Raw genomic sequence first — 9,530 nt, forward strand, 5'->3', positions numbered from 1 at the left:
AAACAAGGAAAGGAATCTTGGCAATACATTCACGATTATAGATTCGATACCTTTGAATATCAACTTTCACAGCCATAATAAAAGGTCCAAACTTAATATCTGACAATTTAAAAAGGTCTTTAGGTAGATTACTTCCAAAATATTTGAATGAGTCATGATCCTATCTAAGGTGATATTTATGTCTTATGTTTTTTGGAGGTTTATAATTGAAAGTCAAAATCTGCACATTTTCTGCACATTTAACTTGTATCCTGAAAATCCATCTATAGTTCCACTGTTTTCATTAATTCCATAATAGAGTTAGAGGGCTTGCTCAAAAATAATAAGTCAATACAGACCTTTCACAGACGTACGTTCTCCAGACATCCTGTCCCCATACACCACAGCCTTCTCGGCACAAGCTCCTGGAGATGGAGCTTCACCAGGCCACGGAGGTCTCGGGTGGGGTTGCGTCCGGGGCTCTCCCCACCCCACTTTGCACCCCTTCTGGGGTGAGCGGCTTTGTGCGGCTGCATGCTCAGGAAGACTGAAAGGGCCACAGCACCATTCCCAGGGGCTTAGCGTCTCAGCGTGGGGCTGTGTACACATTCCTCTGGGCTGTGGGGGGCCGTTGGGCACCCCGTTTCTGGGGCTTGGCCTTTGTGCCAGTCTTGGGGTACGAGGAAGGCCATTTCAATGGCTGGCGGCACTCCGAGCTGAATGGAGCTTCCTAATGAGACTGTGTAGACTTGGGCATTAGCCAAACCTGGCCTTCCTGCAGTGCATCCTGCATGTACCTTTCAACAGCCACACACTAAATGGAGAAGAAGGTCTACATTGTCATAATCAGAAACACATTACTGGTGCAGCAGGCTAGCTGCATTTGTTGGTTGATAGGTTTACATACATACATGAGGATGAACAAAGGCCTGATCTGTGACAGCCAGTGCTCGAGCAGGTGATGTTTTGCATGGTTCCTGCAATGGTAATTAAAACCCATTCTAAAGCAGGTCCTCAAGATCTGTGTGCGAGTGTGTCTTACCTCCAGTACTGAAATCTATTGCTAGACCTGAGACTGTAGGCCCTGCACAGTGAGCTTGCCAGCCCATGGCATGCGGTAGGAAATCGTTTGTGTGGGGGCTGTTCTTTCTTGTTTTGTTCCTCTCCGGGTCTCCTCTCCTCCTCCTCTCTGCCCTCTCTCAGAGCTTGGCCTGTTGTACTTGTGTGAATGGGGGAACACAAGGGCTCTGTTTTTCAGGGGCCCCTGTCTTTCTGACAGGAGACGCAGACGCCTGTCACTCTGCACAACAGACTAAGCAGTATGGATTGAGACATTTCACGGTCTTCTCCTTCTCTATTTCTCTCTCTTTCTCTTTCTTTTTTCTTCTACTAACTTGCTTAGTATTCCTTTTTTTTTGCGTACAAAACACATACCAAACAGAAAAGAAAGTCTACTTATTGTGTGCTTATACGTGCTTACTGTGGGAAAAGGAGTGGGTGTATGTTTTTATGGCAACAATATTATTCAAGGCTTATGGCATCATGGTAGTGTTCTGTCTTTGCAGGAACGTCCCTAAGTTAGAGAACCTCTGTTTTATTTTCATAACCAGTCTCCAAAACCTAAAGTATGGTGTACGTTCAGTCGGGACCTTGAAGACCAGCATTCCCACAGCAGCTGCGTAAAGTGCCTGGTTAGATAGCCTGTGGGTAGGCAGCGGTGCTTTTCATCAGCAGAGCACGATTAAATGTGTTCCAGACTTGGCCCCTGGGCTGGGAATTCACCTTTGCCTCAACAATTTACGCAACACATGCCAACCTTTCTCTGTGGCCTCTACACGCGCTCCCCTCAGGTTATTTATGTTTCATGCTGCCGAAACCAAATCCCATAATGCATCATTGTGGTAATCAGACATAGTGTGAGGAGTGTATCCAGCCTGGCATCTGGATGCATGCTGGCAGGGTTTCTCAGAGTGTGGGTGTGCATGTATGCGTAGCGTCCCTGGTTGGAGACCTGATGGAGCTCTGCTAGGAAGGTGGGTGGCCATGGAAACACTGTCTGGTCTGTTCTCATGCTTTGGCCTACAGCAGCGAGTGCTGCTGTGATGTCAGCCTTCACTGATGCCACTTGTTATGTTCGTTTGTATATGCACCCTGCCAGATTGCATATGCTAGTGTATACCGCAGATACCGATGTTTTTCTAGACTGCGTTCCCATTTCTAGACTGTGTTCCCAACAGCAAATAGACAACAGACGTAAACAGACATGCGCACACACACACACACACACACACACACATGGGTAGGGCAGTTGACAGGGGCACAGATTCATGCATATGCTATTGTATACTGCTGGTGTCCATTTCTACCCTTTGCTCCCAACAGCAAATAGACCTACATGTACATTTGTACACATGCAAACACAAACACAAACACAGGGGCAGAGCCTGGGGAGCCAGGTTCACTGTTGCCTCTGTAAGATGTCAAAGTTACACACAAGACTGTGTGTATGGAAAGGAGTAAAAAGGAGTCTCCCACCTCTCAGTGTTCATGCATGTGAGCATGACTATGGGCTGGACTCTGGTCAGATCCAGAACCAGAGACACCCTGCTCCTCAAACCCATGATTACACCCATTAATCTAGATCGTGTACTTACACTGGGCTATGGGGTAATGTTACACATGCACGCAGACATTAGTTCATAGGATCTCGGTTTCTGCTGAAGTGTTTTAGGTCTGCGTACGGCCAGATTCTCAGCCCTGCTGCTCTGGGTATTCCACAGTCTGTGATGAGCTAGTGATTAGCTGTCAAAATGTGATTTATCTGGGCATTATCCCAGCATGCATTGCGGCACTGTCTGTGAAACCCCCTGTCCTCTCATGGCACTTGCATGGGCTGTCTGCATGTCAAAACCCTGTCTAACTCTGCTTCTCTAACTTGAGCCTGAAGGAATGATGTGGAGATGACATAATCCTGGTCAGTAAGTATTGGGGACAAGTGTCCTACCAGGCCCCTGCAGTGCTTGATTCTTTGGACCCCTTCTTAGGGTAGCCATGGAGATTTGATGATGACTAGTGATGAGGAACCGAAGGCCACTGATTGTTGTGATCGTGACTGCTGAGATAAAGATGTTTATGAGGACAATAGGAATTTAGACCCTCAGTAGACCCTGGCAGAACAGGGGGCTGGCAGAGGTCTTGTGCAGGGTTGTGACTTTGTTTTCTTCAGTTTAAAAAGGCCATTCCCAGACGTTTCTTAGTTCGCTGCACTTCTGTGTTAAATTTACTTTGGTTTCTTTCAGAAGAAGTCAAGCTTGCTTGTTTATGTTTGCTTGGTGTACCCTCTGTAGTGTCAGCCTGATTCCATGACCGTATTTCAGTGTTCTTGTGTCCTCTGTGTCAGATAGTGGAGTAGTTTGAAAGCAGACATTTTCTGCATGAGGCCAAAGTCAAAATGGAAAGCAGCTGAGCAAATACTTGGCAGAAGTGATGTCGCTAGCTCTGAGTCACCACAGACGTTGGTCATGGGTGCTGTAGGATAACTGAGCACAAAGGGGAAACATAATCCACATTTTCCAACATTGACACTAAACAAATATGAAGTCCCCCCCAACAAAAAATAGCTGATTGCAGTTAGGAAGGAAAAATAGTTGCAACATGAGACATGATTATAGAGGCAAAAAAGACATAAACCTCAGGAAGTCTATTGAGTTTATATAACATGCAAATATTTGGTGGGGGGCTTCATATTTAATTGGTGTCAAGTGGTGTCAGTTTTTCTGATGAGACATACCTGAATACCTGTGCCAAATAATGACCTCTTCCAGGAACAGTGTGAACTGTGAGCAAGACTCCTTACTGCTGTGATCACATCTAATGTTTTCTGTCTATTTCACACACCAAGGTCAAGAGCAGTTTGGTTTCTCAGCTGTTGAGTCACATGTTGAGATTGCTGAGTCACAAAACATGGGTTGGTCTATTAAGATTTGAACTATTAGTAGGATTCACAGGTGCCCTGCTGTAGGTGTGCAAACTCTCGCTATCCTTCCTCAGGCGAAACCATGGTCAATCAGGTATTGTCATCAGGGATTCTGGTGCTCCTGGAATGAGCTGGAAATCACTGTCCCTGAACTGCTTTCAGGAATTTGCTGTAGTCATGTTGAGTGATGAGCGGGAATTCTTTTGGAGCCTCTACTGACTGTAAGGAACGTAGTTGTGTTAGATCTAACATGTTAAGCAAAAAGATGTTCATGTACCTAATTATTTATGCATTTTTATTTATCACTCAAAATTTTCAAGCAAGACTTGCACTAAAAGTAAATAAACTTAAGTTGGTATAATTCTGCTTTGTTGTTTTCTCTGCAGCCTGAGGAGTTAGAGGCCGTCCACTCCCACACCTTCCGTGCGAAGACGTTTAAGAAGAGCAAACACTGTGGTGTGTGCAAGCAGCCACTCAGCACGGAGGGCCTAATCTGCAGAGGTCAGTCCTACATGAGTGCTGGAGATGTGTGTGTGTGTGTGTGTGTGCGCGTGTGTGTGTGCGCGTGTGTGTCTGTGTGTGTTTGTGTGTGTGTGCATGTGTGTCTATGTTTGTGTCTGTGTGTGTGTGTGTGTGTATGTGTCTGTGTGTGTGTGTGTGTGTGTGTGTATCGAGGAGTTGGGTTAGCTGGTGAAGGGAGAGCATGGAGGCCGGGGAGGGGTGTGTGGGTGTGTGTGTGTGTGTGTTTGTGTGTGTCTGTGTGTGTGTGTCTGTGTGTGTGTGCATGTGTGTGTGTGTGTGTGTGTGTGTGTGTGTGTGTGTGTGTGTGTGTGGAGGAGTCTCCTCTGGTCAGTCTGGTCATTAACTTGTATCCAAGGCTTAGAGGGAGGTGTTAAGGTGGAGGTGTGAGATGAGGGGGTGGCAGGCCTCCAAGAGGAGCAGGAGAAAGCTGTCTGGTGGTGTGGGCTATGACACCTTCCATTAGCCATGTTTTTACCACTAGGACTTAGAACATGACTTGCATGTTACTTGGAAAGTTGTTTTTTTTTTTAGAAAGTCTTGTTTCTCAAACAGTAAAGAGTATGTGGGTTGTTTCAGGGCCCTATGAAGTCTACTGCTTCAATATCAAATTATTGCATGCTTAACAGACCCCCATCAGACCCCCCAGCAAGTTTTACATCAACATCAAAGCATTTTAATCTGCGAGAGCAAATGTCTTTGTGATTATTCGTCCCCTGAATTATGGCCCAAGAGGCAATAATCGGCTCATAGGTCTGGGCCATTTGGCTGTGAGTTGTGAAAGTGAAAATGTGGCTATTATGGAATTATATCTGGCTTTGTTATACTCCACCCATTCCACCGGGATGGAGGTAAAGGGAGAATTGGAAACATGTTCATCATCAGAGAGACCTAAGAAAAAGCATAGGCCTCTGGGTGAATACAGATTTATACTCTCATAGAGAGATGCAGGATGACTGTTACAGACATATGTTCAGTATGTTTTTCCAATCACACACACACACACACACACACACACACACACACACACACACACACACACACACACACACTACAAACATATGTGCAAATCTGGCTGTGAAGTCATGATCGAAAAGTACTAGGACACACACACCCACACACACACACATACACAGTCACTGGAAACGTCTGGCAAGCCTGATATGGGCTATGTGGGTCCTGTGTGGGTGTTTGGCCTAGCACTGACTGGTGTGCCCTTCGCCTTGCTGGGCCTGGCATGAGCTGCCTCCATTACCTATGGCCTCAGCCAGCAGTGCCTCAGCCTCTGTTTCCGTGTTGGCCATCTCCGGAGGCCTGCATGGAAACACGCTGCAGATAAAATCAAGCAGAAGGCCACAGAGGTCCCTGCAAGAACTGCTACCTCGCAAGTAACAAAATGAGACATCGGCGTCCGTGGGCCAGCTGCTTTCACACTGACTGTTATCCCTGTACCTGCATGCCACAGCTATTTAATCTGCTGTTGTGAAAGGCTTGGCTGTGCCAAGAGAAACTCGCCGTTGTTGTGGAACAGATGAGTAACGCGAGTCCCTGTGCCAAGTACTGTGAAAACAGCAGGGCAGGGAGAGACCCATAGAGCGTAGGGAGCAGCCGTCACCTTCAGACAAACGCCCCCACCATGAGCGTAGGTCTGGAGCCAGGGCATGCAGTTATCGGAGTGCTGAACACGTCCTTATCGTCACCCCCCACACACCTCCACATTTGGGAACAAGTGAGCAGGCCTGCAGGCGTGTGTCACGTGCTTCGCCCTCTATGTCTCTGCGTCCTGTATGGGCAGCTGGGAAGCTGCATGGCCTCGAAGACAAGTGGCTGCAGGGTGGTTGCTAAGAGTGCACTTATGATCAGTAACAATTTTTCTTTTCTTAGCAGGATAAAAATACAGAATGTAGCTCACTTTATAGATTCTATAATTCAGGATGTCTTAACAGGGTTTAGTGTGCTTCCAGGTACAATGCAATAATCAGGTCACGGATAAGCACAGTGGCTGATGAGTTCTGTGCAGCACACAGGCCAGTGCGCGCCAGCATTTAAGCATTTTCATTAGCGGCATTTATCTTAATTGCATGTCAGTGCACTAACTGTGTAGAAGGTACTGATTTCCCTCCAGTGCCAGCAAATCTGTCACTGCCACGTGTCTCTGGGGGAGACGGCTAGTCGGTGTGGCACTTACTGCACCAAAGCTAGATAGCACTGGCTGCATCGGTCCCTCAGAGCGATCTTCCCAAGCTCTGCTCTAAATGGGAGGCAGCTGCTCTCATGGTTCAATATCCTCCCTTGCCTAACCTCAGTCAATCACAGCCCCCATGCAGGACAGCTTCATCACGAGGTTTTCTAATGACCCCCACATCTCCCCGCCTGTGGTGTCTGGTGTGCTGTGGGAGATTGTGAGGATGGGGAACAGGTTAAAGGCCCCCGTGGGACGTGCTTTTGGCCTGGAGGGACGTTAGGAACAGCACTCTCTTTGATTAACAGGTTAGGCTTCAGCTCCGACCTCTAGACGTGAGCTCCTTCATGTGCTTGCTGTTGTGAATCTGACAAGATTTACAACTAGGCACAATTAGAATTACAAGACTCGATTACAAGACTGAAGGTTGCTCTCATTTATGTTTAGAAAATGTTCAGCAGCTAATTTTCATTTGGAGTTGAAGTATGGGATTTAAATATTGTTTTTCTATGTTGACCTCATGAACGTGGAATTTTGATAGGCATGCTGAGGCAGCTATTTAGGTAAATCAGTGTTTTTCCAGGTTAGCTCATCTTTTTTAATCTTATTTTTAAAATCCTTTTAAAAAATCTTTGAATTGTTTTCCATTGTAGTAAACTCTGCTTGATTAGATTTGCGCTTGTGCTTAGTGCCATGGTCCTCACCAAACCACCAGTCATATCACTTAAATACCAGCAGCGTTGCTACATCTGAGAGGCAACCACAAGACTGGAGGAAGATTTGTAGAAGGTCCCAGGAACAAACAGGTCACACTGAGTCTTGAACTATTCCATTCAGCATTTTAGATTTGTTCTGCTCTTTAAATTCACTGGATTTATTTCATTTGCACTGACTGTTGTACATACGTGAAACATATATATGATTGCACGTTGTGACAAGATTAATAAGGCCTGACAGCTGTTTGAAACTTTATGTTTGGGTGAAGCAGCCAAGTACTTGGTGTGCCATTTAAAATTAGCCAGAGAGCGATACTCTAAATAAAACCCATAGATAGATAGATAACACTGAGAATGTGTGTACGAGAGAGAGAGAGAAACAGAAAGAGGACAGGTATAAGCTTCTAGGATATGGAGCAGCATCAGAAATAACACTTCATGCCATACTTCCTCTGCTGTCACCACGGTAGTGAGTGGCTTTACTCCACTGACCTCTCTCTGTGACCAGTAAAAGCTGAAGCACGCCCTAGCTTCATGTCTAGCATGTGCTGCAAGCTCATAAGCACATGCAGTCCTTCGCCTGGTCTGGAGTGGGCTTAAACCCCGCCCCCCGCCCCCCCAATATAGGCACACTGCGAAGAAGCCCATGACTCGATGTTAGAGCCAGGCTCTGTCTGGATTAACTTGATTCATGAGACAAGCCCTCTTTAAGGAGAGCACAAAGTGAACAAAAGGCGATGGTTCTCAATGTTGGGAGGGCCTAGTACTTAGGAAAGCTGGACAGGCAGCTGAAGTTGTCTGTGCCTGGGTGTAGCAGTGTGAGAATGGAGAAATTCCTCGACAGATTGGCTTGAACAAACAATTGCTAACTGTAATATAGGAAAAGGTGAAGCTATTTGATGAAGATGCTTTTTCCATGGCCTCATACATGTTCTTCAGTTAAATGGCAGTTGTCTCATCTTGCCTCTTGCACACTGTGCTGGTCGGAACACTTGTTAATCTGAAACTTTGTTTACAAACATTCCAATGTCACATGTGCTAGCCTTTCCACCACCTACGTGTCCTCTGTGCTGTTGCCAGGATGTGTTGCCATGTTCCATCACAATTGCTGGATGACAGGGTTTGGGCGGACCCCGGCAGACCCCGGCCTCTGAGGGAGGTGGGGCATGGTTCTGTTATTATAGCAGTGTTTTTGCAGACAGGACACAACACCGCTGCTGGACGTCCTGTCACACCCAGCCGTCTGGAACATGAGCTCACGGGTTTGATATCATTCTGTAGGAGGCTTTCGTGGGCCTCCTTCTCTGTATGGTTCACTGTCATGGCGTGCAGCACACACAAACCCACACATAAACCTGAGCTGCTCAAACCCTCTGACTCATGTGGAGATGAACTGAGATGGAAGCTGTGCGTATAAATAACCTAACCTGTGGGATCGTTGGCGTCTCTGGCCACTGTATGTTTTCCCTTATTCAGTAAGAAATTCGAACGTGCTGTTCGGTCACCTTTTGCAGGCTGGAACCAGATATGAGTCATCCCTAGGAAGAATGGTGGCATGGTGCAGGTGTGTGTGTCCACACACATGTACGTACATGCCAAAGAGGCACACGTGGGCATGCACACATGCACAAGTGTTCAGCAATCACATTACCATTAGTCATTCTGCATAAAACAAAAACACTTTCAGTTTCTTTATTTAACCTCTCACACACACACACACACACACACACACACACACACACACACACACACACACACACACACACACACACACACACACACAGACACATTATGCAACATAAAGTCCTTTTTCCTTAGCTCGTTAGAGTGTACCAGAGTAGCTGCAGCTCTCCACGTATTGCATTAGTGAAATGAGAAGAGGGGATTGATGTTGCTGGCTACGGAGTCCCACTGCTGACAGATAGGCCCTGCTCAGACTTTAACGTCATTACCTTAATCAGCTAAACGAAGTCACTGTCAGCGCACTTCCCATTTATTCCATTAGTAACAACAGCACTCCTCCTTCTTAGGCCGCTTTTAGCTTATGAAGTATGTTATTATTATTTTGGCAAGATATGGGTATTATTGCACTATATTGCACTGCATTAAATTTTTGTAATTTTCTTAGGTATACTGTAAGATTTCCAGCTGTATGTAA

At 46.2% G+C, this 9,530-nt stretch overlaps 1 protein-coding gene across 7 annotated transcripts in view; it reads left to right on the plus strand.

Annotated features, from left to right (window-relative positions):
- The window catches only part of tns1b (tensin 1b), a 136,354-nt gene that overhangs the window by 31,089 nt on the left and 95,735 nt on the right, over nucleotides 1–9,530 (plus strand). For all 7 annotated transcript variants that reach the window (XM_035534725.1, XM_035534706.1, XM_035534697.1 and 4 more), the window contains one exon: nucleotides 4,342–4,456. In XM_035534725.1, coding sequence (XP_035390618.1) covers nucleotides 4,342–4,456 — 115 coding nt within the window. The remainder of the gene's footprint in view (nucleotides 1–4,341; nucleotides 4,457–9,530) is intronic.

Source organism: Electrophorus electricus, chromosome 2 (assembly GCF_013358815.1).
Source record: "Electrophorus electricus isolate fEleEle1 chromosome 2, fEleEle1.pri, whole genome shotgun sequence".
Classification (NCBI taxonomy): Eukaryota; Metazoa; Chordata; class Actinopteri; order Gymnotiformes; family Gymnotidae; genus Electrophorus; species Electrophorus electricus.